Below are 27,267 nucleotides of genomic sequence, written 5' to 3'. Positions count from 1 at the left end.
TCCCGTGCAGTCAGGTACTCTCTTCAGTTGTTTGGACTCTAGCCAAGAAGCCTTTTTCTATGTGGTCACTATAATCTGAACACTAGTAAAATTAGTGGTCGAAGGCAAAAAAGGTAGCACTTTCCAGGCCCTTTAAAGCTTTGACAAAGGTACTTTGGCAGAAACAGCTGCCTAAGACATTACTGTCTTTGGGTATCCTCCTCATACATCTGCCAATGGCTTCTGCTTCCATAGCTGACAAAAGTCTGGCAGGGGTTCGGACACGTCAGGCACCAGTTTGACATCTTAAACCCAACTTAACAGCAGCCCTTTAAGTTAAATTGCCTGATTTGACCTTGAAACAGACTGGCAAGCATTCAGACAGTCTTCTAGAAGCTGGCAGAAACAAGTACTGGCCTTGAGGAATGCTGTCATCTTCAGCAACCGCAGGCTATAGTAACCATCTGTCCAAGTTTCAGGTCCCCCTAAAACTATTTCAGAAACCTCACCTTAACGTTTCATAGCTTTTTGTTGGTGCTTTGCTGTACATACTGCACCAAATCTAATGCAGTTGGCTTTGCAAGAGCTGCATGCCCTAAATTCAGTGAAAATACTTGGCTAAAGAGTCAGAGAGCATTTGCTGTTCAAGCCATTAAAATGATACATCGTCATCCCTTTGGAAGAATGAGTATGGTCCCAACATGAATTAAGATCCCAATTTTAATGTTTAAAAACCAAGAGGTAACAGAGAGATCATAGAACTTGATACATTTTATTTACACATAGAAACTGAAAAACTGTGTTGTTTATTTGGATATGAGCAGCACAAAGTTAACAGGTGTTAAAAAGAGCAAAATATTACTGATGACTCACTTCAACAATCTATTAGACATGAGCTTGTATGAAGCATACATCATTCAAACAACATTGTTTATACTGGATCTGTGTGAGCCTTAGCATATGTTGGGACACTAAAACCAGGTTTCTATAAACAATGAAAAGTTCAAGTCTAGTGGAAAAATACCTTTTCAGTTTATATTTTGTAGGCTATAACACTGAAAACAAAACATACACTGGTATTAATTTGAAAAGCTCTGTAGAACTGACTGTATATAGGGTTTTCCCCTCAAATTTGTGCTCATGATAAAAGCAAATGTTATTTCAAGTTTCATTTTCATCCAAGCCCATAAAGTAAACTTGGAAAAAACCCACAATTATTTTTAGATGCATTTCTTAACCTCCATTTTTCAGCAGTCCCGAAAAAACATTTCCATGCTTTACCAGTAAGAAAGTCTATGCAAGGCCTCTGATGGATGCACTCTCAGGAGATACCCAGCCCTCACCCCTGGACACAGCTATCCAACGACCTCTGCCTGTTCACAGAGTGGGATGTGCAGGCAGTCCCTGGCCAGGGAAGCTCTTGGCAGCCTCAGGTGCCAGCATTTTGGTCGCATGAGAGCAGCAGAGCGTGAGGCAGACCAGCCACAGGACTCTGCAGGAAGGGAGGGGGCTGGAAACGGCACCAATTGCTCTGGTTGCCGCTGAACCCTGGCTTGCCATACTTTTTTTTCTGAACTACTGGCATTTCTGGTGGCTGAAAATGGAAATGCAGAAGCTCTGCCCTGACTTGTGTTTGTACTAGTTGGGTAAATACACGCCTGGATGCAACACAGCATAATGCTAGGTCAAACTGCTGGCTGCAGTTTGCCATGGTTTCTTCCACAAACCCTTCTCAGCACCTTACTCCCAACTGACCCCAGCTGAGAAGGTAAGAGGGATCTGGGTACCAAAGGGGCCCTTTAACAAGGGAGATATTTTACCCAACAGGAAGACTGGTAGACTTGCTGTTGAGAAAACAGGGAGTCATGCGCTGGAATTAATCCTAGCAATTTAACTGGACCTTTTATTTCTCTTTTTACTTTAGGGATGTAATTATAATTTCAAGTTTAGAATTTAACTTGTGAACACTTGGGAGAAAGAAAAGGATATACATTTTGCTAAGAAGCTAAAGTATTTGTATTTCTATTAAAATTATTCTTAATATGCAGAGCCTATCTTAACACTTCCATTCGTAGGGGATAACCAACTGCAAAAATATACAGCATCCTATTTATTTACAATATATATGTACATAAAAATGAAATTTCCTACAACACAACTGCATAGATTTGTCTTCAGAAACATAGGTATGTGTACAATTTGTGAATTCTAGACTATCTAGCCCAGTACCTTTTATTAATTAATTTTCTTTTTTTTTGTTTTTCACAGTTCATTACAGAAATCCTTACATTAGATACAAATAAAACATTCTTTGCTGTACGTTACAGGAAATAAGGATTTTCTGATGCCAAGGGCTCTGGGGATTTGTTTATGAAAGCACCGTGGCTCCAGCTGATAAAGCCATCTCATGGAGCTGCTGATGGAGCTGAGTACATTCTGTGGTGCCTTTCTCCTACAGGCACTGGGGTGGGGCAGTAGGACTGGAGGTGGGACACCACCACATGAAAGTTTTGTTTTGACCAAGGTGCTCTTTAGCCTTAATGTAAGGTTCAAGCAAAGAAATGTATAAATTTATAGATAAACTAGACATACCATTAATTGTTACTGTTTAATACTCCATATCAGAGAGCTGTGTTGCGCTTATGCATGGTAAGGCAGATGTACAGACAAAACCCACACACCTTCCAACCCACACTTGCATGTGTGACCTATTCAGGTGGAGCACAGGCTTGGGGTTCATATGTGGCTCAGAAGAGCAGCCCTCAGGGTGGATGAGCATTCTCATCCCTGACCTCACAGGATGACACCAGCTCTTGTGCCCTAGGCTTGCACATGTGCCAGGCACCCCTTGGTCTGTGCCAGCTCTACAGAAGGTCTGTGCTGGTGAACAGATTTGGCACTGGCCCTCTGACCAGGAGCACACATCAGCCAGAGAGGTCACTGCCCTGAGACACTTTTCCCAAGTAACAATTTACTGTGTTTTACTACCTAGTAAAACACCATTTGGTGTTTGCCATTGGACAGAGAAGGGCAGCTGTATTACGGCTGCTGTAAGCCCATAACTATTTTCTTTGCAATGTGCTGTGGACTAGGAGAGGCAGCAAGGCTGTCTTTTAAGTGTAGGATTAACTCTTACAATCTTATTAGTAATCCCTGCTTCTAATTAGTCCTTCCTTGTCCCTCACCACTCGATTGTTGCTACTACACAAATAAGAATTTTAAAGATTTTTGTTGCAGTTATTAGGAGCAATTTTGCATACAGTCTATGACATTTGCAGTGCTCACAATAGTGATAAACTCTCTATGAAAAGAAAGCATGCTATCACCTACTAAGTAGATATGGTACTCTGGATCCTATTAATTTTACAACAGAGAAACTCCTACAGCATTTCACTGTGCTCTTAAAATCCTAGCTAAAATGTGGGACTCGTACAATCGCGGCTACAGGTTCACTATTCCAAATGAACTGAATAACAGCAGTACATTTTACAGATAACCTCATACAAATATTGTCATCCATCACTGATGTTGACAGTTACAGCAGGGTCTATTGCATTCTGTTAAGAATGTATAAACCTGATGAGAAAACAAAAAGCACGTTATTTCACGTTCATTACCACAGACATCAAAAACACATGATTCCTTTCCATAAATATCTATAAATATGATGCCAGTAAATCAGTCTAAGCAAAATTCCTTTTTTTTTTTTTTTTTTTTTTTTAACGAGACCCAGAAACAAAGTCTATTTAAAGACTTAATATTTTGGGTATCTATTTTTCAGTATATAAGACATGCTTTGGTGGTTCAGTACCTTGGGTAATTTCACTTCTATGCACACTCAGCTCATTATCCCTATTTATTCAGTAAAACTCCAGTATACAAATAAACTGGGGAAAAGGAGAAGGCAGAATAGCAAAGAGGAGAGAGAGGAATGATGATGGAGGAGATTTAGGAAGATGAACAATCAGTGACCCAACAGCCCTTCAAGTCGAAGGAAGTTGGGTGCCAAAACTCAATGGTTCGTATTTCAAACAGCAGACTACAGACTATTGGGGGGGGGGGGGGGGGGAAGGAGGAGGGAGATGTCACATATGGGATCTTGCTGGAATCCTGTGCAGCAGATCAGACCTCTAGCTCATACCTGGATACTTGAAAATCTTTCCCAAGATCTCGTCTCTCACAACCCCCCAGTGCACAGCACTGTGCTGCTCATTAATCAGTAGTAGAAGAAAGACAAGGGGAGAGGAAAGCAGGAGAGCCTGATAGCATCTTAAGGATAACACTGCACAGCATTCTCAGGTCTGAGTTAGGTTTTTAGGATAAGATCCAGAGAGATTATAAGGCACCTCAAAACCTGAAATGCAATCTCAGCAAGCTGAGTCAGAGAATGGAGTGAGATGCTGGGCTTCTGCTGCAGTGACCACTGAGGGTTCGGTGCCTGCAAAAGGAAAACCATAAATTTACATCCCAAGCTGAGAAGATGCCTGGAATGAGGCACAAAGAGATAGGAACAAAGCTCAGGCTCTTCTCCCTAGAGCTTGCCTAACACCTGGTCTTGTAGGCTATAGTATGGGCTTCTCTGTGAATAAGGTCAGGGATCAGTCCCATAAGGAGCACAGAAAGAACCAGTGACCTGCAACATCACAGATAAGGGTCTGAGACCACCCACAGGAAAGTACAAGGGATCTTAGTGAATGGGCTCCAGGTAGCTCAGCAGTTTGTATGTCAAAGGCTGAGCTAGGGGGTGCTTGGGAGAAAGGATGATGCACCAGAGACCTTGCTGGGAGGTTTCCAGTTTTCTTCTTGCTGCTGGGCTACTCCAAGTAGTTTGGAAGCTTGTGGAATCCACTCTGCCTTATTTCTGGATCACAGTGAAGTAGCATCAAAGGCAAGCACCTCACTGCCTATGCTAAGGTACAGATCTGGCAGTCTGAGTTTAGTAGGTTTAGTTTCTGCAGCATGAATAATCTGCAACTCAATGCCCAAATTTCTAGGAAGGGCCCAAACTAACCTCTCTGGATGTTATCTTTAGAAACCAACTTTCAGGGTCCTGAGATGTGTTCTGTGATCTCAACTCTCAGTGACTTGAAGTGATGGTAAGGTGTTACATTACAAGGTAATGGAAAATGGGGCAATTCAATAGCTCACAGAAATCCCAAATACTCTATCCCTAACCTTAAAAAGAGTAAGTTGCAATGACAGGTTCTTCACAGCTGATGATGGTCTGTTTCCACAGTTACAAAGGGAGCTGTCAATGAAGCAGCTACTGAGAACAAGAGAGTCACTGCATACTGACAGGTATGGTCTGAGCATACCAAGGGCATCACAGCCCTTGGGCATGAAGTGGGGCTCCCTCCAGAATATGAACATGGGAGCCATGTTCATATTCTGAGACACTCCTTAGCTCACATGGTGAACGACATAAGGTGAACACGTTTTTGCTGCTGGCAGTGCACTAAGAGAAGATGCCTGCTCAGGACAGTGAGTGATCATCTGCTTAGCTTTTGAGTCTCTATATGTGGTTTTCTACACCAGCTATAAGGCATTAGGCAAATGCTTATTCTGTGGACAACTGTTCCAAGTGTTTCTGCTAATAGAATATCTTCTAACTGGTATGCAGAACTAATGAAAAACGTAAATGAAATCTTTTAAATATAAAAAGTATTTCTGTTCAGTTAAAGAAATGTTGCAGATTTCAATTTCCATTAGAAATCTAGTAGTGTGAATCAAATCCTGCTCCCACTGCTGTCAAAGACCCCACTGACTTCAGTGGGAGGAGGGTAAGACTCACGAGAGGAGCCAGTCCCTACAAGGTATGGAAAAGGCATGAGGTATGATGAAATGCGTAGGTTTTGATAAAACTGGAGCTTGGTATTTTTTTTCTGAGACCAATGGGGCATTACTAAATAATTTAATGCTGAAGAAAATGCAGACTTCTTATGGAAATCTCCAAATGTCTGCTTCTCTTCAGACTCAAGTACTCATGGTTTGGGGTCAAGTTCTGGTCAACCTCCAGCTCAAGTGTGCCAGAGGAATAGCGGCTGGTGGTGGTGGCTGTCCTCCTGCTCCCTGCTCCGCACCACAAAGACACACACACACAGACACACCCAGTCTGTTCCCCAGAGCCATGAATGGACCAAGCCCTGGGCCTGGTTTGCCCCCAAAACATCAGAGAAGCACCGGATTTAGGACCTACGCTTACACAGCACTTGCTACGCTCTCGTGGTGCTTTTCATGCCTGTATCCAGAATGCTACACTTAAGCCAGTGAGGCAAATGGTGCCTGGAACAGCAACAGAACAAACAAACAAACCAACAAACCAGATACATACAATTAGAGAGAAGAGTTTTGGCTAAAAGAGGGGGGAAGGATGTGAACGGACAACACTCCAGTTGGAATTGATAGCAACAGGCACTGCTGCCCTAAAGGAGCAGAGCTTGTGGCTGGAGGGCTAAGGAAAATAATGGAACAATGCAATTCATGGGTGGAAGAGGGGAAACTAATTGTGACGAATTTCTGTAAGTGATGCTCTATATAATCTCATGGACAATTAATACAGACTTTTTGCTGATCACAGAGTGACACGCCTGCTGGAAGAATGGGTCTGTTTTCTGCAAGAAAATACTCCCATGACAGTATTTTCAGTACTGGATAATCATTATTTGGATTTGATTTGAGTAAACTCACAAAAGGTGGAATAGACAACAGAAGGGATGGTTGCGATTTTGGTGTGTAGCAAACAGGGGTATCTTCTTTTGGGAAGAAGGTGAACTTCAGTGGCCTTCGGCACTGCCTCCTGATTGTACCCAGTCATAGATGACCAAGGGAATGCTCACCAGGGAAAACAATACCCCCAGTGCCAAAAAAAGATAAGCCTGAAACAAGAAAAAAAAAGAGAGAAGATTAACCAATAAAAAGAAAAGACAATTCAAGTATGTTAACTTCTCTTAAGAAGATGTACAAGGTGATGTAATAAAGTTATCAGCTAAAATGAGCTAGCACTTCTGGTAAAGACAAGACCAACAGGTAATTAAACAGATTAGTGCCATTAATAATTACTTGCTGAACATGAAACTAATTTTTTTCTCCTTTCAATTCCCTTCTTAAACACTGATCACCTCTAAAGATGATTAAGTGAGTCTGTTTATAGGACAGATCAGCTCTGCTCTTTCCAAAGCCCCACAGAAATCAGTATATTCTTCCCACTGGATATGTGTTCATCTAAGTTCAGCCCTTCCGTCATGGGATCTGTGGGTGTAGCCAAAGTGAAACAAGTTTCCTATCTGTCTGCTCAGAGAAGAAAGGTCTAACTGTAAATGCTTCCAGTGCATGCCCCATTAGACTGGGAATAACAGGAATGCTGCATCTTTTCAGCTGCAGCACTCTCTGGAGCTCACAGGAAATCTTTCCAAGGTCCAGTCCTATTTGCTCATGCATGCCGAATGGCTAACATAACACTTCAGCTGGCTGCTTCGAGTGGAACCACCCTAGGTCTAACTCAGGTCCATTAAAACCATGAGGAATACTGCAAATGGAGCACTTTGCACGCTTTCTGGATCAACACGCAGAAGCAGAGAGAGCTTGCTGCACTGAAGGGCTTGTTGAAGTGGGCTGCAGGGCTTCCTGCACCCTGCTGACAGCTGCTGCTGCGTGCCAGCCAGGGAAGTACCTCCTCCCACAGAGAAGGGTCTCCCCAAAACACAAGATGCTGTGCACGGCACGGCCCCTCCACCAGGGGACTCCCAGGGTGAGCAAAGGAGAAGGGCAAGCACAGCTGCCAGCTGACTGAGGTACAGAGGGGATGTAATGTAAAGGAGCTCACACATATGTTCAGACTAGGTCTGCTCTGCTTTAATGCTAGCACATTAAAGAGAATGACAAGATGGAAGTGTTGCATTGATGGGAATGGAATTCATACCCAAATCCTCTGAGTCAACTTTGATCCATCCTGCTGTGTAATTTTTATATACAATGATGAAGGAAGAATGAAGATCAGCATGTTGGCAGAAGTGACCCCTGCAAAATTCAAATGAAAGAGTTTTGTTAACTGTCGGCAAAAGCTAATTTATGCGTTGCTGATTAGCAACTGTGTTTTATTAGCAGGACAAAACCAGGATACTCTACCTACAACTCCAAAAATATCCTTCATGGATGGGATAAAAATGACTAACAGGTTGATGATAACCAAAAGAACCAAAGTAACCACAATATGACGGCATAAGTCAAATTTTGTTTTTCTGGCCATCTCGAATAATGACGAACGCACCTGTAGGGGGAGAGAGAGAGGAAGTTTTCTGTCAAGATCAGTCCATGAGCTTCCCATGTTTATTTTAACTGGTTTTTGTGTGAAAAGTGCTGCATAGATCTGTCAGAAATTTTGGGTTGCCTGAGGTAATGTCCTTTGAAATACCCCTTAAAATTAATTTTTATTTCAGAACTGTAGGGACATGTGCATGTGCAGTAGCATATTCCTCTCTTTCTAACATGTCTTTTTGAATCCTTCTGCACTTTAAAAGGAACTTCACCTCTGAGCCTGCTCCAGTAAAGTGATGTGACATAAGAGAGGATCCTTGTGGATTCAATTTAAAACATTTACCAAAAGTGATATATTTATTTACTATGAAGAGAACTTCTCCAGAAGTTAGTGGGCATCTGGCATGAAAAAAGACTAATCCAAGCTCAAGCTCTTTTGTACTGCAACACTGTAGTCTCAGCCACCACTGGATTGTGGTTTGAAGAAATGTGCTGTGCACAGCTGTTACCAACTTCCAAACCATGCAGACCTTTTTACTTACAGTGAAAAACAGCACTGGCACGGTGAGAATCACTGCCACGATCACAGCCAAGCGCACAGTCAGGATGAGGATGTCATCTTTGCTCTGGTATTTGTGAAGCAGATCTGACTGCACATTCTCTATGGGAAAGACAGTAAGGTAAGTGTTCTGGCAAAAAGGCAATTAGTCCACAAAAATCATTGCTTAACAACAGCCTTCTTGAACAACAAGTGATTTATCTGTAAACAAAAGAGTATGGAATGAAACATCCTTGAGTTAATACAGCACTTTAAACAAAATCCCAATGATCCCATTATTCCAGATTAATTCTTTGGAGGCCTGATTTGGAAATGCATCTTATTTCATGACAGCACATGCCTGAGTCTAAGGTAATTTTCACTGTAGAAAAGACAACAGTGAGACATACACGAAAGCTTGCTTACATATATACATTTATACAAAAATAGGTAAAGTGAAATTAGCTATTTTTAATTGGTTCTGTGGACTTTTTTTAAAGTTCCAAATGATATAAAAATAAAGACATGCACTGCAATGGCTGAACTTAATATAAACTGCAAGGTCGTGAGCTAAATTCATTTAAACAGCAAATAAACTTCCAGCAAAAAGCAGTGCCCCTGTTCTCAACTGAGAACAAAGCCTATCTCAGGTCAGCTCTCAGCAGGACACTCTGACATTTGCACTCAAATCCTTCAGCAGCTCCTCTGAGGGCTGCCAGCAGAGCCTGCAGCTCAGCTCCACGCTGGCCAGCAGCCCCAGCAGCCAAGACAAATCACAGGGGGTGCTTAACAGGGAGGTGCTGGCAATATTTTAATACAACCTCCTGCCAAAATGTTTCCTTGAAGCTGTGAAAAATAGTGCAGAGCAGGTCTGCGTGTACTAACCAGCAGGAAAACCAAGTTGCTGAGGGACCTACATGTTTGCTTTGTAATTTTTAAATATCCAGGAGCAATAACCTAAAGGGGTGGCTGTTAAGCATGCCACCAAATGCACTTGCTGCCCCTTTTTAGGCCCTTGTTTCTGCTTGCTAATCTTAGAAAGCTGGTGGTAAAACATAACAGCTCTTAAAGGGAACTCAGTGGCCACGTCTAATTTACCATCTTTGGCACTTGGGAAAACGTCATGTATTCCTGGAGGCAGAGGGATCTGTTCTGTGGCAAAATGCCTACACTCCCCCCAGGGCGCCCTTCTGGGTAGAGACCACAGGTCAACACCACCTAGGCATCCTGCCTGAATCCCCACCAGGAGAAAGAAAACGCTCTCCCACCTCCCTGCAGATCAGGAGTGGGGTTTTCAAGCCGGGCACATGCACAGCTTCTGCAACACAGAGCTTACTCTGCTCCTGCAAGCACAGACTGCAACTTCTGTACCGCTCACGGGCTGCAGCCAGGTAGGAAGTGAAGGGCAAGGCTTACAGTTGAAGGTCTGTTTTCCTTTCAGCTAGATACACCACAGAGCCCAACCACACTGTGACCTTTTAGGGGAAGAAAAACACCTCTTTTCTGTAATTCTGCAATGTAAATATAGTCATCACTGCAACACTTTTGAGAACACAGCAAACAGACAAGTACTATTGGTGTAAAGAAGAAATGGTCACAATAAAAATACTGTTCTTACCCAGGTAAGGGTAGAGAAGAGGGTTAGAACACTGTAAGTGAACATATGAAAGGTAAGGTCTTTTTGGTCTCAAGGGGAAGAATGAAGAAATTTTATGGAGGAATTCTACATTCCCTCAGTGTCTTTTTTGCAGCCTGTCACTGCACTGACACTGCAGAAGCCCCAGCAGAGCTCTCCACAGCTTCCACCTGTGGGCTGTCAGTGCTGGAGAGCAGGGATGCCTAATGTGGGGAGAGGCACACAAGACACCCCAGGGATTCCTCCGCCATTCCCCCTCAGGAGGGCCAGAAGGATGCAGCCCCTACCTCCTCCATGGACTCCAGACCCTCGTCCTTGAGGGGTGTGGGAGCTTCCCAGAGAGGAGCGCCACAGATCTGCCTCCTCAGATCCCTGGGGCAATCACATCAGAATCTCCTCCCTGCCAAAGCGAAGGGGTCCATGCTGATTTACACCCACTTGCTCCCTGGGGCTGCTAATTTGATGCATCTCTATGAAAATGTGTTAGATGGGAGCAGCTGGATGAGAACGGCTGATGCTGTTGTCACTTGCAGCCTATTTGTGGGTTCATTGGGAAAATTAGAACAGATGACCTCAAGTTACTTCAACACATGGATACTCAAGGCCTCATAACCAGAATGAGAGTTTGAGAAAGCAAATATGAGATTTGGTACAGGTTTGGGGGGGAAAAAAAGCCACATTTCATATTTACTTATTTTTTTTCTCTTGCAATTGGTGGCTCACAAGGGACATTATCATGAATGAGGAGGTTGTAACAAAAATGCCACTTAGAATAGGGTGGTGAAGACTGATGGGTGACTCTGAGGTAAAAGGCAAACATCAGCTTTGTCACCTGTCTTGTAACCCCTTAGCAGTCCATGGAAAAAGACACTACTTTTCAACATTCTCATGATACTGGAATATGGGAGTTCCTGGGCAACATTCATATTTTATCCTACTTTACTTAAGAATTGTGCCTTTAGGGCATGCATATTGTATCCTTTAGTGATACAATATAATTTGTTTGTTAACTGAATTGATATGCATGGAAAGAGACAGGGTCGGAGTCTCAAACACTGAGATAATCATCCTTTGGTGGCTGAGCTGGGACAACACTCAAAGCTTCCCCACCTTCACTGCAGTTTGTTTAACCAAGACCTTAAGAGGTCAGCTCTAGGGACACAGGGAAAACATTTGGTCTGTTGCCTCTATGACGAAAGCGTTACTAAGAAAGTGAAAAAGCTGTGATGGCCAATTTGTTACTCATTTCCTAGGACCTGCTCTCAAATCTGTCTCAACTTTTGCAAATATGCATGCTTCAGCCATTACCAATGCACACATCATTCAGGTGAGGACCTTGGAATAAAATAAAATCTTAGTGGGGCCCAGCTAATCCTCAATTCTGTAAAACAAATCTCTCCCTCATATTTTGAAAATGCCTTTTGCAAATAATACTTTCACTTGTGCATTTCATCCACAGGGAAAGAGGAGAAAAGGATTTATACCTACAATATGAGAACTACAAGGAAAATTATTTGGAAAAGTACTTTAATATAAGTGGATGGGACTTTCCTTTCCAGCTGGGATACACTATTGATTTGACATGTATCCCCTTTCTACTCCGATCAGTAAAGAACCCCATACTTACCGTAGAAAGTCAAATAGCCAAATATGGCAGTCATAAAGTACATCAGAAACATGGCAAAAAATGAGATATTTGAAACCAACTGCATTTTTTTCTGTGAACGGCTGGAGAAAGAACAAGAAAAGAACACATAAGAATGGTTTGGCTGGATTTTTCCATAGCTGTTTCAAAATGGATTAGGTGTTTGTATAAGCATAGTAATTCTGGGGAGACTCATAAATGCATTTTCATTTAAAACAGTAACTCACTGACAGCTGCACAAGGAAGAAAAGGACTGGGGAAAAGGACCCTTCTTGGGGCTTAAGTGAAAAAACAGTGGGTGTGACCTGTGGGTCTGCTCCATGTCTGTACCTGCTTAAACAGTGAAGCCATGTGGAGACAGGATGACCCTGAAACACTTTGGTAATTAAATTAAAAGGTCAAAATGAAGGAAGTATAAAATTATTCAGAGAGAAAAAACCCCCAAAATGTTCTGAATAACTGCAGAGAAATATCTGTGTCCCCATGTGCAGAAAATACTGGATTTATGCTGACCTGTAAAATAGGTTAAGTGTAAACATTTAATCTTCAGATATTTATTCTGAAGTATGAGCACTCCAGTACCTGAGCTCAGACTTTTAAATCCACACAAGGTTGCCCTAACAGGTACCTGGGAACCTGCTCAAGTGACTTGAAATTTAAAGCACCCAGCAAGAGTCTGAGGGCAGTCATGGGTCTGACAGACCCTGACCTCTCCCTGGGGCTCCCCCATGGCCCAGGACCCCACTGCAGCTGCCTGGGGCTGTCAGCAGTGTCACAGCAGAGCTGGTCTCCAGCTCCCCACAGCCCATCCATCCCAGCTGGAGGTGTCAGTGAGACAGCAGTACCAACAAAGGTCTTTTAGTATCAGTAAGGCTGAAAGCACTTTTATTTTCCTGGTACTGCAACAGACTTTCGGTTGCACTAATGCTGTGGAACAAACACTGTTAGCGGAACACACGCCTCTCCTGTGCCAAATATCAACTGGCAGAACTTGGCTCTCCCCAGGCTGCTGTGTATTTCCAGGGAAAACTCCCAAGTATTGCATTATTCTCCACCTCCCTCGCCCCTGCTCCAGGGGCACAGCATGCCTGGAGGCCACATTTCCTAGCTGACAGCCATGCTTGATGAGTGTTACTAAAGCACACCTCTGAGTGGTACAAATGACTCAGAGCACCTCTGTGCTAACACTTTCCATGTAAAACGGGTCAAAACAATAAACTGTTTAAAAAAAATAAAAAAGGCTTACTCTTTAAGTTCGCTGTAAATCGGGAGGACTGATGGGTGGCACACAAATGCAAAAGCAATGGTGGGCAAAGCGTACACGGTCTGTTCAGAGAGAATTTCAGAAAATAAGTTAAGAAGAAGTATTTTCCCCAGTGGTCTGAAGAAATGTTCCATGTTCAACTACCTCAGCTCCAAGCTCTCTGGACTCTTCAAACAAACAGAGAGCCTTTCTGAGAAGGCAGAAGACCTGTCCCTTAGCATGTGTTTAACAAAATGGGGAAACCAGGGCGCTTTCAACAGGAGGACAAAGTCTTGCCTTGGTGGCATCAGCGCAGCACTGACTGTGCTCACAGAGCACAGAGCTGGCTTTGCCCCCTGGGATGGGTCTGCCTGCCCAGCCACTGCCACCGTCACTAGCACAGTGTCAGTGTCACGCGTGAAAGGGACGTATGGTGGGTCACGGCTACGCTACCCTGCCTTGGCATGGAGAGGGGTGCGCGCCCATGGGGCTAAGGCTGAAGTCCTGAAGAGGAAGCCCGTATCCAGACTGTAAGAAAAGAGAACAGGAATGCAGAACTTACAAAGAAATGGATATTTCAAGGTACCAGACTGAATCCCTTAATTTCACAGGCCAACAAAAGGACCAGGAGAGCTGTGGAGGGAGCATGCTTTTTCTTGGGGAAAGAGAAAGACCATTATGTCACCAGAAAGGGCAGAAGGCCTCCAAGTGGGACCTCAGCCCCTTCTCCACTAACAACTTGGGTGAGTTTCAGTCCTCAGCCAAACTTCAAAAATGGTATCAGTGCTCAGGCACTTCCATTCTCCTGAGGGAACAGGTATGAGCAGAGGTCACATACCTGAAATTATAGGTAATTATAGGTCCTCCTCTAAGGACAACATGAGTCTATTCTACATGCAGCTCTGTCCTGCCCTCTGAGATCTGCTTGTGCTGGTCACAGGCATCCCCTTCCCACACAAGACATCCTATGGTGCACCCCAGGCCTGACAAATTCAGTAAATGTGCTGGTTGCTCTCCGGAGGTCTTTCCTTGCCCAGGCCTTTGCCACCTCTCCCTCACTCACAGCGCAGTACAGTTGTGGTGTCTCTATCTGTAGGGACATTCAGAAGTTGCCTGGACATCGTGCTAGGTGGCCTTACCTCAGCACAGAGGTTTGACCAGGTGATTTCCAGGTCTCTGCCAACCTGAGTTGTCCTTCTGTTCTGTGAAACTGTCCTGTCTCTCCTCTCACACACTGAAGCTGCTAAAAAGACTGGCAAATTGTTGGCCCAGAGGACAAGCCTCTGGAGTTCAGCTCCTTATTCAGATGGACTAATCCTTCCGAGGTGCCTCCATTGGCTCTGAGGCAAATGCTGACACTCACTGAAGAAGAAGACTACCCTTCAAAGTTTACAGAAATATACTTACACCTAAGCTGCCATGGCACAACAAGTTAACTAATTCTTGGTTCATCAGGATGGATCTGGGGTGATGGTTACCCCCAGCCAAAGAAAAGTGCTTTACCTGGCTTCTTCAACTGAAGCTGGTGGGTTAAATTTAAAAAAAATACATTTTGCACACCTCTGCTATAAATGTGCATTCCCTATGAAAGTGACTAAGGCCCTGAGGACCATGTCCTGGTGGATAAAGTGCTGTTTCACTGGGAACACTGCATCCCAGCACAGCTGACAGGAGCCATCCTCCTGCAGGTAGAGACAGCTGCCCTCTCATATTCTCTAAGACCAACTTTTTCTGCAGCTGTGTGGTGATGGAGGGAAGCATCCAGCTGAAAGGCAACCAAATTTTTGCTGGATTAACTTTCAACCATATCCTTTTCACAATCCAGTTCACCGCATGGCTACAGAAATGTGTACCCTGTTACAAAGAAGTGGTTTGGGTGCAGGACAGAGGTTTTGGGCTTTGGATGGAGAGGCGACCTACTCAGCCTCTACTGAGCAGCAGCCTAAAGGCACAGCTGCAGCACGGATAGTGAGCAGCAGTGGAAAGGAAAAATCTCCTCAAGAGAGCAGTTATTGTCCAGCGGTAGCTTGGGCTCGTAGCCTTAACACCTCTATGCCAGGGCAGGACAAGACTGCAAGGAGCCACATTCACCATGGCACCTCTGCAAGGCTGGGCAAGGACGCCTGCTGTGCATTAACCACTGGGTCACAGGTGGAACCATGGAGAATCAGGCCCTTTGTGGTGCTGATCAGAATAAGAATATGGGGTGTAGGTGCATATATTATGGGAATTAAAAGTAAGTATTATAAAAAGAAACATACCTTGGAATTAAAGATAACATACTTTGGCTTACACGTATGTTCTGAGCTATTTGATAGGATAGATGATGTTGCATTTAGCCCTTGTCCATCACAGGGAATTTGAAACTTCTTGTAAATAACCTAGAATAAGAGGAGAAGACAGCTAATTGCTAAAATAATAATGAAAAGCAAATTGGAATTTAAATATCAGTGGAATTGTGGGCATCCTGACCTGCATCATCAATAGTGTGGCCAGCAGGACTAGGGAAGTGATCATTACCCTGTACTCAGCACTGGTGAGGCTTTCCCTTGAGTGCTGTTTCCAGTTCTGGGCCTCTCACTACTAGAAGAACATTGAGGTGCCACAGCATATCCAGAGAAGGGCAACACAGCTGGTGAAGGGCCAAGAGTGAGCCATAAGAGGAACTGCTGAGGAAGCTGGGGATGTTCAGCCTGGAGAAAAAGAGGCTGAGCAGGGACCTTATTACTCTCTACAATTGCTTGATAGGAGGCTGTAGCCAGGTGGAGCTCAGCCTTTTCCTCCAGGTAACAAGTGACAGGATGAGAGGAAATGACCTTAAGTTGCACTAAGGGGCATTCAAACTGGACATTAAGAATTATTTTTTCTTAATGGAAATGGTTGTGAAGCATTGGAAAGACTGCCCAGGGAACTGGTGGAGTCACTATCCCTAAAAGTGTTCAAAAACACACAAGTGGATGTTTCACTTGAGGACATAGTTTAATGGTGAACAAGGTGCTTGGTTGACATTGGACTTTTCCAGTCTCTTCATCGCCGACACCTTAACAATCCTGATTCCAAGTGATTCATCCAACAAAGAAAGCAAGCTGAACTTACCACTACCAGGAAAAATACCATGCAGCTTAATGAAAATCCACTGGTATAGCCAAGGTATCCTGAAAGAAATTAAGAGGAAGTCTCATACAGAATAATTTTATTAGTCTTATCTTGCTTTTTACTGCTTTTTGCTTCTGCATGAAAAATTCAAATGTATTAAACATTTAATATGTGCTGTGAACTTCTGGGCAGGACAAGAGCATGTCCTGTTGGTGTGGGAGTCTCCCAAAGTCTTTCAAGTCTCCCAGGTTTTGGGCAAGCCTAAGCCTTGCCGTGACCTGTTGTGACTTCCTCAGGGTCACCTTTACCACAGTTTAACTAACTTTACTTTTAAAAGAGGCTGTGAGAATTGAAAAAAACCTGAAAGTGTGCAAGTGCAATCTGAATATGACTCAGGTTCCCTAAGTCATGTCAGCTGAGTCTCAAAAAAGAAGATCCCAAATGGACTTTGGTGCCAAATGTTACCAGGATGGTTTTTAAAAAATACACTGTGTACCTACTGGCATTGCAGTTGGATTCAAACACATCTGAAAATGCAATTCTCTGTACATATCTTACTTCAAAGTCCAATACTTCCAATTAACCTCACCAGAAAAAATTTTCATGCAGATAGAAAAGTAACATTTTTTGTAATCTCACCAGTTGTGAACATGCTTTTATAGGCCGCACATAAAATTGAATTACCTTATGAAATGAAGACCCTCTTAACTATAATTTGTAAAATCAATTTCCACAATTGTGTGGATAAAGCTGGTTAATACTGAGCTCAATCACTGTGATAATTTCGGCCTACTTGTTTCAAAATGCTCAGAACACGGATTATTTCTGGATCAGGGAGGCTACTTAGATAGCAATGAGAGCATATTTTTCTTATTATAGTTGAATTGTCAGTTTGGCCATCAGTGGCAAAATATTTGGGTTCCCCTTCTTGATTCTCATGATGGCATTTTCATCTTACCTAAGTTCTTCAGGAGACATAAAGGGAGGATTATACAAAGCGTCACTGCAACAACAAGAATCCGCCCATCCACGTACCATTCCCTGTATAAAACATTAAAAAAACCATACCATGAGCACATCCTAAACATTTTCTGGTTTTCCTCACTCAGTCATCCTCTTTGATTGCTGTACTTACAGAACTATCTTTGGTCTCCTTGCCCTACATGTTTCTAATAAAGGACAGAAAGGATCACATCTTGGCTTTGCAGACTCATTAGGTATCCATGGCACTGCTCTGACTCAGGTAGGGCAGATTTCCAGAGTCACCAAAGTATCACCCTACCATGGAGATCCGTGCGTGGGTCTGAGAGGCAGAACCACCAGCTCTGTAACCTGACACAAGCCACTCTGCCACGACAGTGAAAGATCACACAGAGGGCCAGAGAGCACAGTGGGGCTGGGGGGCCACCACGAGTCATTTGCCAAACCACCCAGGCACGTGACTGGAGCAGCAAAACAGGCTCCAGCAGGCTGGCAGGCACTAGCTAGCCCAAGTCTGCATCTCCTCTACCAAAGTGCTTTGCATCCTACTGTAAAGAAAGAAAGAGGAGAAGGGGCAGTGTTAGTGATGCTCTGTATGGCCTCTTTCCATTGCTTGGTCCAGTACAGTAGGAAAGCCTAAGAATGGAATCTCTACAACCCTCTCCTACACTGCAGCACACCATATAATCCAGTGCAAGGGGTATTAACTGGTATAAAAAAATGCTACCCCTCTACTAAAGTAGCTGGCAAATGCCAAAGAGAGATAAGGGGCAGAAATCTTATTTATATAAATATTCTGCAATGGTCATATGCTAGTAGCAAAGAATTTCACTCTGTGGACATTGTTTCAGGGGCAAAATAATGTAAGAGACTGAGAATTTATGGAAACACATAATATCTTTAACTTGCATTGTTCCCAATATTTCAAGTGTTGCCTAACACTGTAAAATATTGGATTCTCTTATCAGAGTTTTGTATATAACAAAATTCTTCATGAAAACCTGTTGTGCAAAAAGGGCAACTAAAGTTTCATTCTCTATCCATTGTCTCCTTCCCAAATTTATCTTGTCTTTTATTAACTCCCCGAGATATTCCTGTGAAAATCTACTTTGACAAACCTAAAGTGTATCCAATACTTCAGAGCTTTTATAAACATCTGCTTAAAATTTTCTGTACAATGTCAAATTCTATAGTCTAAGTAACAGAACTAATTCAACTTACGAAAAAGTTTCTTCTTTTCCCATTAGGAACTTTATGGCAGAAGGCAGCTCATTTTTGACTATGAAGAGATAGCTCAACATTGCTGGAGGAAGAAGAAGATAATTTTAGAAAACGGATAAAATAGTTTGTGGAACAAGTACCGTGAAGCATCCTTAACCTTTTCCCACATCAGTATCTGATGATAGAAGACCCCAAACTATGACTGACTGTAAATCACTGATCATTCAGTAATGCAGTATTTTTAAAGGGCTGCATGCAAAATTATAGCCACAACTATATTGAAGACTATGAATGTCCTTGGATGTGAAGGAGAGAAGGAACCTGACTTGTTTGCAGCTGTAAAATTATTGAGATATTCCTGGCCTTTGTTTTTCAATATTCCTTATTTCCTTTACCTCCAATATTCTGAAGAGATGTAGATCCAAAGACAATCATTTTCCCTGGGGTACCAAAGATCTGCTCACCAAGCTTTTCATATACCATGCAGCCTGCATGAGAAGAAGAGGAGAAAGGTAACAAACACACTACTGAAAGCTGTTGAGTCAAAGCATTTACGATTCCTTTTCAGCCAAGCACCTATCTATACAGCCAAACCTGCCATTTGCAAGTAAATAGGGAGCTCCCTTGTAATTTCTAGGGCTGAAAATTATGTAGGTATATTTTCCTGACTTCTAAAAATGCTGTTGTTGGCTACCAGTCACTTCTGAAATGGAAGCTCCTAAAGAGAGGTTTACACACTTTTAATGAGTCTGTCTATACCCCGAGTGACATGTTAAGTCCTGGTATCCTCATCCCAGCATATTAAGTTTTTCACTTGCAATGAGAGTAATGTAGAAAGGCTCCTCTGCAGAAGAAACTCAGCACAGCAGGATCCACAAGGCAGCCCAGGCAGCCTGGACACACACTACTGCCATTCTGCAGTTCTCCTTGCCTTGACTCGATGATCAGATGAGGACAGACACTGGTTTAGAGGATCATTTATGGCTTCTAATGACAAAGCCTCAACTTGTGAATTCTCAGTGTTGTATGTTTTTGGTAAAGCAGGCAAAGGTGTAAAAGATAACTAAAATTTCTTTCCAAATATCTGTCAAGTTTGTGAAACTCCTCCATTAATTGGTTTGTGTTTATGTTAATTTTTTTTTTTTTTTAACTTGTCTGTGATGTAGGCTGATAAAAAAGAGTAGTGGACATTGTGAAGATGGTGAGATAGATAGGAACAGAAAGAGAAATACTGGGCAGATTATTTTTGGGATACATTTTTAAAATTATCCAATTATCTGGTTTTGTCTATATTACCTTACTGACATTTCTGCTTTAAAGTTTGTGTAAAAAGTAAGTCTGAGCTTAAATGTACCAGCAACATAGAAAAGAGGACCTAGATTTTGGGTGTAATGGGACACAAATGTATCCACATTGAGGAAGCTGTACCTATCTGAAATAGGCAGTTGCTGACATTATACATATTATAACAGTAATCGTGTACATCCAAATTGCATATTTAAATATTAAAGTATTCTTATGCACAGATTATTTTTTAAATATGACATTGTTAACAAGGAAACATTGTTAACATTTAGACATTGTTAACAAGGAAAGAGGCTCTTGGACTTCAGAACACAGTGTCATTTGACATAATACTCTAGGCAACTTCTAATTTTTGTGTTGAGATAGTGTATCTGTGTTACAGTTACACTTCTCTCTGTGAAGGAACTGTTCCCTTTTATTTTATTCTAAGAAAACTCCACCACAAAGATTATCAGGAGTTTCACACTAACCACTAAGGAAAAACTGTGTTTCCAGGTAAGTTTCACCATAGGCAAAGATACATTATATTTAATTTGCAATGCAAAGAAACTATATGAGCTGTTCCTTCTAGCTCACTGAAGATAACATTTCTTCAGTGAAACATTTCTTTCACTTGAAGATAACATTTCTGGGCAGCAGAATTCATTCTTTGTCACAAGTATTTCTCTTTAGAGTGATGTTGTTCTCCATTGCCAATCCATAAATTCTTCAAATTCTTGTTAATTCTAGGCTTCTGACTCAAAGTGTATCAGGCCTTCCCATTGTGTCAGCAAAGTCATAGAAAATCCCCATCTTACACAAAGCACCTGCCCTCATTTGAACACTTGTCACCTCTTGATTTTTACATTCTACTGAATGGTGTAGCATCTTAAATTACCTGTTTCCTTTGAGCACACCAACAGCAGATGTATTGAATAAATAGACAGCAGCGTGACCGAAACCAAAAGCAGCCTAAAAAAGAACAGAAAATAAAGTTTACCATATGAGATAAGGTCTGACATTGCAATATTTCATGTCCGGTCACATTCCTATGGACTCTGAGATAATTTTTTATTCTCCTGACAATGCAATAAGCCCTAAAATACATGTGATTCACATCCTGCTTGCAATTCCACCATGGAGGTAGAGTGCTCTGCATGTAGAGGGTTATAACCAAATAAGACTTAGCAGAGCTGCAGAGTTACATCTCCTCATATTGAAAAAAGCAAGAATAAAGATGTTTTATCAGAGAGGAATGAAGATTTATCAGAGCACAGACAAGCCAGGTATTTCACTCAAAATCCATTCCAATGCACTTTTTTATTTTCTGGAAGCAGAGTGAAAATTTAAAGCAAAGTCTTTAATCTAAGGACTTCCATACCAAATAGAAGCATCTTTTCCCAGGACATGTTTCATATGCTACCAAAGGGGTGCCCAAATGGCTTTTTATGTACCTCACAGTGCCCGAGGAGGAGGAAGATGGGGGGAGTTAAGGCTAGATGGGCTTCCCTTGGGAATAAAGGCTGCAGCCAAAGGCTGCTGCTTTGTCCAGGTAGAGATTCATGTTGCCTCACTGATGTCAGTCCTGGTCTGACATGATCCATAATTTAACTTCACACAGAAGAATTGCAGGAAGTAATGACCAAACTGTTTGTGTAGGGAACTTGCTGGCACAAATGATAATTAGTCAGTGCCGGGGGCCAAGTGCATAAAAGCACATTTTCTCATTGCTCAATGTCTTTAATCCAAGCACCATGTGTGCCTTCCCCTCCAACACTCTGACACACAAAGACCTGATGATGTTTTCATGATGTGTGTGAAGAGCATTCAGACAATCCGTTGGCAATCCCTCCCTTTATTATGACAACTACCCTCCGGACACTGAGGAAAACACAACTAAAATTCAAGAGAAAACAAACTGCTGCCATAGATAGGCAGCAACACATCTTTTCATAGGCATACATAGAAAGAACAGAATGAGAAGCCTCCTCCCCCACATTTTATTAGTTTACATTGGAAATACTTTCGTACCAAATAATGACCAACTCGTTTCTTGGGGCCAGAGGAACAGGGAGAAACATAAAGAGGTGATAGGAGGAACTGTCCTTTCGCCAGCAAAGAATGATGGCTGACAATAACAACACACTCTTTGTACAGCCCTAAGGGTGTTTCTCCTTGAGAAGGTGGAGAAGGAAAGGGAGATTGTACTGGCTGAGGTCACTCTGGTCCATTTTTTATGGATTGGCTAAGCCCGGCTGCTGCCCGCGTTCCCTGCCGAGCCGTTCCGCCCCTGTCTGCCTACAGGCACGGCGCTCGGCCCCCGTGCTCAGCTGCAGGGCTGACTCACTCCCAGCCCCAAACAGCCACAGCTGTGCATGCCAGCATCCAGTCTGCCTTAATATTAAAAGCTTCTGTTCTTCAGGCACTGAGCTCATGGAGCCTTTGCAGCGGTAAAAATAACACTCCCAAGCAGCCAGGTATTTATCTGATCTGTTGTCCTTAGCTCCCCATAGGGTTTCTACAGACACTTGGCATTTTCATTAGCACTGTATGAAAAACTTGTTTGTCCTAGGACTGTGGTATGGACAGGAATATTCGTGCCAGAACCACCCCTTGGAAAGGAATGAAAATGTCCATGCCACTCGCTCTGCACAAATTCAAAACAGAAGCAGGAGATCTTGCACTGCAGTCTCAAAAGCACTCCTCTACTTTTTATTTTGTCTGCTTTCAAAGAAGTGCTGGTAGCTACGGAAGCCAACAGCAGATACAAAAGTTACCTTCCCCCAAAAGAATAAACAGTTTAGGCTAGGGGACTGATACAGTGTTGGGAAGAGCAAAGTGCTTCTCTGATGCCTTCTGCTGTCTTCTCCCAGATGCCACATTTACCAGGTAAACTGAAACCTGTGCTGTCCCTCCCCTCTGTGGAGTCCCAGGCTTTGGGGCTAGAACACCTGTGAGGATTATGCAGTCATAAGAATTATTTCACTGAGCAGTTCTGAACCCTCAAAAGATGCAGAGGATGGAAGAGCAGAGAGTTTGCTCTCATACAGCCTCCCTGCAGGTGTGCCAGCTTTCCCTGAAACACTGCAGGAGTTACACTGCAGCTTCCTGGCCCCTTCCAGACATACCCAGCAGAAGTGGCTGCAACGTGAGACTTCAGCTGTAGTCTCATACTATTCCCAATCTAACAAGCCCCTCTGCCTCAGCAAGGTGTTTCAGATCACATACAGTGCTGTGTTAAATGCAGGTTGAAAACACCTGGTGCTTGGCCAGTCCATATTTCTCTACAACGCGATCCATCACTTTGGTCCTGGCTCTTCAGGAAACCACAAGCAACAATAACTGCTCCTGCCATCCCCAGGTAGTCCAGCTCATCTCTAGTTTTCCAAACTTTTTCTGCTATCTTTCTACAGCAAAGTTTTCTCTCCTTTTGCATACTGGAAATGATGCTGTCTTTTGGTCTAGGCAGTAGTTATCAATAACACTGGGATGAAGTTCCTCTGAGCTCCCACCCGCAGTAATTTTTGCTAGAAAGTATAATGCTTTGTTATGGCACTGTTAAGCAAATAAGATATGTCATTGCCATGTTTATTCTGCACATCTTTTGCTTAGGATATCAGATCTGAATTGATCCAGATGTTCATGGCAGTACACACTTCACACTGCAGGAGCCCAAAACTCGTGAGAGTGGAAATCAGGCTGGGTCTGCTTTGTTAGAGTTGAAAATGCTCCCTTCATTTTTCTGCATCTGCAGAATTTTCAGCGATGGTGCATGCCAATACTAGATAAAGCAACCTAGAACCTTTCCAGAACTGTGCTACTCAAAAGCAGTGAATTTAAGATCTTTCTTATGTGCAAAAAGTAGTGACAATATTGTTAGAACTCTAATCACCTGCAAAGCAGAAATGATCTACCTGTGACAATGACAGCAGAACTATACACTTATGGGAAAAATGAACTGATTTAGCATGTAAGAAAAAATCTATCACTAATGGACTAGGTTTAATGTTGAGATTATGGCATGAGAGCAGAACATTTAAAGCAGTTCAACTTCCAAGCCTAACTATGGACACCAGGTTAGGATCCTGCATCTCCAGGCTTCAAAGAGGGAAGCTCTACTAGCCTGCTCAGAAAGGTCCTGCTAACTTACTGCCTTTGATCTCAGCTGGCTGCTCTATCTCAAGGCCAACAGATCTAAAGGCATCATAAAGCTAACAAAAACTATTACCCACTTTTAAATACACACAGTTAATTCTATGGAGATCAATGCTGTCATTTACTGAATGAGATCTCCATATTCATGTTTGGCAGTTTTTTGTACAACGTGTTGGTACAGATCTACACACTCACTACTTGAGTCATCAATACACCTTGCTAGAAGTTTCTCTGGTGTTCAGATCACCTGTCTGATCTATGTCACTTAAAAGAAACTGCATTTTTACATCCTTTAGAACAAACACCCGTCACCTAACTCTCATAAAAACTGCTGAAAGAATGAGAAAAGGATGGGATTATAAAAAACTAAAGCAGTAAGGACAAATTGAGGCTGCTCCTCTGCTGAGAGCCTGTTAATCAGTCTGTATCAGGTGACAAGCCTGAAAATATGCAACTTCTTTTTCTCTCCTTACAGCGATGCCTTTTCAGGACTACCTAAAAACAGAGGCCTAAGGCATCAACAGCAGTTATTGCAACCACCAGTTTGTATTCTCAGGGATGGAGCATGGGTGGAATATTACATGCAGGTTAGAGCACTAGGTAAAAAAGCAGCAAAAATAAAATAAACTCTGTCACTTTGCTAACGAAAAGTCCAGCCTAGCTTAGTGACAGCACAATAATGAGACCTTCTACACTCTTAAAGTAAATGGATTAACTCCTTTGATTACTCCTAGATTTTACCCAGCCACAGCAAACTCTAAGCTAGCAGCATGGATCTAGCTATCCTGGCACAAAACTCCAGAGCAGATGGCTATATGTACCCCTTTGGCCATCTACTCTGCTTTGTACAGGGCTCAAATTATTTATTTCCCAAAATCCTAAGAAATGGCAAAAGTTCTATATTTTTAGATTTGACATTCAAGAAATGACATCTCTTTAGAGCAATCTGTAAACTCAATAACTATGTTGAATTGTTCTCAAATAATGTAAATTATTGTATTTCCTTCCTCAATGAACATTTGTCATTGAAATCTGCACACAATTCCCAACTGATTTCTTAACAATCACTTTTCAAAATGAAGCATCTCATACTGAGATCCAGAATAACACTTAGTCATTCAATGGCGCTGTTTCATTTTTAACTATGAAATTCTCCTTTATAAAAAGCCTCTTTTTTTTCCTGGACTTAAATAGTCTACCTCAGTTCTTTTCTATACTAAAATCTTGGCTATATTTATGTTGGCTTTCAAGGACTCTCATTAAAGAAACTGTGGGAGTGAGACGAAAATATTGTATGTAACATATAAAGGAAATAACTATTCTTGGTTTTTAAAAAGTGTTTATTGCACCATGCTTTGAAGAAAGCTCTGGAAATCCTGTGACAAAAGTAAGAACTAGGTGCTAACTCACTGCAACTATTACTATAGAATATTTTTGATGTCTAACTTGCAGAGCACAGGAAAAATCCCTGTCTAGGTCTGTAGTAAATAACATGGACTTAATTTTCTCTAGCACTACAAGGAGTGTTTTTTTCCACAAAAGCATGTGACTGAAAAAAAGATGTCTGAAACTTGTAACTAATATTTTCAGGCTTGAATGCTGTAGTTGATTACACATGGACTATAAATCCCTCCACTTGCTGGCAGTGCATGCATTCTTTAAACACAGTGAAATTCCATGGAGATCAGCTACTCACCACATGAATACTTACAGAAAAAGGAGAATTCCTGTGTTGGCCAAGGCAAAAGCAAGACCCAAAATCCCACTGCCCATAATTGCATTGCTAAGGTTGAAAACAGACATTCCCAGTGAAGTAGTTCCTGGGATCTGGAGAAATAAAGACAGATGTGTCAGCAACAGCTTGGAACAGAGCAGGGAAATGCACCCCTGCTTCAAACCCCATGTTTTGTGATGTACCAGATGTAAGTAACTACTGCTATGAAAAGGATTTAATAAAAATTGTTTGAAAGAGGAGAAAGCATCACTGAACTCTGTCACAGCTACGCTGCTCGCTGCCCAATAGGTTTTGTAAACTGCCCTAAATGGCACAGGCAGCACACAGCTCATACTGCACTTTCAGTTTTAAACCCCATCTTCCACTACACCTGAGAAACATCCTGGATGTGTAATTCATATATGGCAAAGCCATAAGGAACCACCACAGCTTCCTGCCCAACAGAAGCCAGAGGGATTCCCTTGCCTCAACCCAACCAATATGCTCGGGGGTTTTGTTTTGGGGTTTTGTTTAAGTGCCGATCCCAGGCAGTTCCTACTGGAAATTGAATTCAGTTATAGTTGTGTCTGCCCAGCACTTTTGAAAACAATGTCTAAAGGCCTTTCATATACACAACATGCAGCTCCTTTTGGCAGGGAACAGAGCAGTGAGAGAGACTTACATATTCATCACATTTCTTCTTCTCGAGGTGGCTGTTTGTGAGACTTCTTCTGCTTTCTCGATCCGAAATAAACTTGCTGAAAGAAGTCAGAGGATTTATTTCCAGCAAGTGCTTAGAAAATATGAACACAAGGTCCTGTGAAGCAAGTACAAGAAGAAACCAAACAGACTTCTTCTTCCCCTCCCTATCAACCTCAAGACTCCTGGGCACCAGCTCAATTACTTCCTGCCTTGCCAGGCTGGAAGGTCCCAGGCACATGGCCCAGCAGGCAGTGGTGATGACCCTCCACAGAAGAGGAAAGAATAACAGCATCCTGGGAACTGAGGATAAAATCAAGCAGTTACAAGTCCTAAGTGGGGAACTAGGGACTGCAGGTGCCACTGGCCAGAGACAAACCCCTGTCCTCTGCATCCTCCAAGGATTATGGGAGAGGCTCATATTCTTTTACATGATTTTTGAGTCAAGATTATGTTTGTGTACTGATACAAGAAACCATAGATTAAGATCTGACCCTATGTGCTGAGCATCCAGTTGACTAGAAACTGTAAGCCAAATTGTACTCTAAATTCTGTATTATGCTACTTACAGATTGCACTGCATTGATTCTGCTTGTTGAAATCCTGTGCCATTCTAATAATAAATTCTGTGCTACACTAATCATAACATCCTGCTAAAAAATAAACCTTTAATCGTAACTATGAATTACTGCCATCATCATTCTGCCAAGGATCCCTAAAAGATGTCACTGTCTACTCACTGTCAGGTGACACTGCAAAACCCTATATTGCTACTGAAACCTTAAGCTGCCTGTCCTGGTTTAGGGCAAATTTGGGAGAAAAC

At 42.4% G+C, this 27,267-nt stretch overlaps 1 protein-coding gene across 2 annotated transcripts in view; it reads right to left on the bottom strand.

The window, feature by feature from the left end:
- Window positions 1–732: 732 nt before the first annotated feature.
- SLC38A1 (solute carrier family 38 member 1) overlaps window positions 733–27,267 on the bottom strand; it is a 42,592-nt gene continuing 16,057 nt past the window's right edge. The window contains exons 3-17 of one of the 2 annotated variants that reach the window (XR_009114351.1): window positions 26,428–26,503; window positions 25,743–25,858; window positions 20,775–20,848; window positions 18,988–19,080; window positions 18,593–18,674; window positions 17,349–17,431; window positions 16,391–16,449; window positions 15,556–15,675; window positions 13,298–13,377; window positions 12,034–12,134; window positions 8,775–8,893; window positions 8,104–8,245; window positions 7,898–7,995; window positions 6,667–6,854; window positions 733–3,555 (exon numbers count right to left, since the gene is read on the bottom strand). Coding sequence is in view for 1 of the 2 variants with exons in the window: in XM_058022009.1 (XP_057877992.1) it covers window positions 6,753–6,854; window positions 7,898–7,995; window positions 8,104–8,245; window positions 8,775–8,893; window positions 12,034–12,134; window positions 13,298–13,377; window positions 15,556–15,675; window positions 16,391–16,449; window positions 17,349–17,431; window positions 18,593–18,674; window positions 18,988–19,080; window positions 20,775–20,848; window positions 25,743–25,858; window positions 26,428–26,503 (1,345 nt within the window). In the remaining variant the exon portion in view is untranslated. Of the gene's footprint in view, window positions 6,855–7,897; window positions 7,996–8,103; window positions 8,246–8,774; window positions 8,894–12,033; window positions 12,135–13,297; window positions 13,378–15,555; window positions 15,676–16,390; window positions 16,450–17,348; window positions 17,432–18,592; window positions 18,675–18,987; window positions 19,081–20,774; window positions 20,849–25,742; window positions 25,859–26,427; window positions 26,504–27,267 lie in introns of both variants that reach the window. The other variant, XM_058022009.1, reaches the window with a different exon arrangement.

The sequence above is a fragment of the Melospiza georgiana genome, chromosome 4 (assembly GCF_028018845.1).
Source record: "Melospiza georgiana isolate bMelGeo1 chromosome 4, bMelGeo1.pri, whole genome shotgun sequence".
Lineage (NCBI taxonomy): Eukaryota > Metazoa > Chordata > Aves > Passeriformes > Passerellidae > Melospiza > Melospiza georgiana.
The sequence above is the reverse complement of the archived record's forward strand: the minus strand, read 5'-3'. Positions and strand labels throughout refer to the sequence as shown.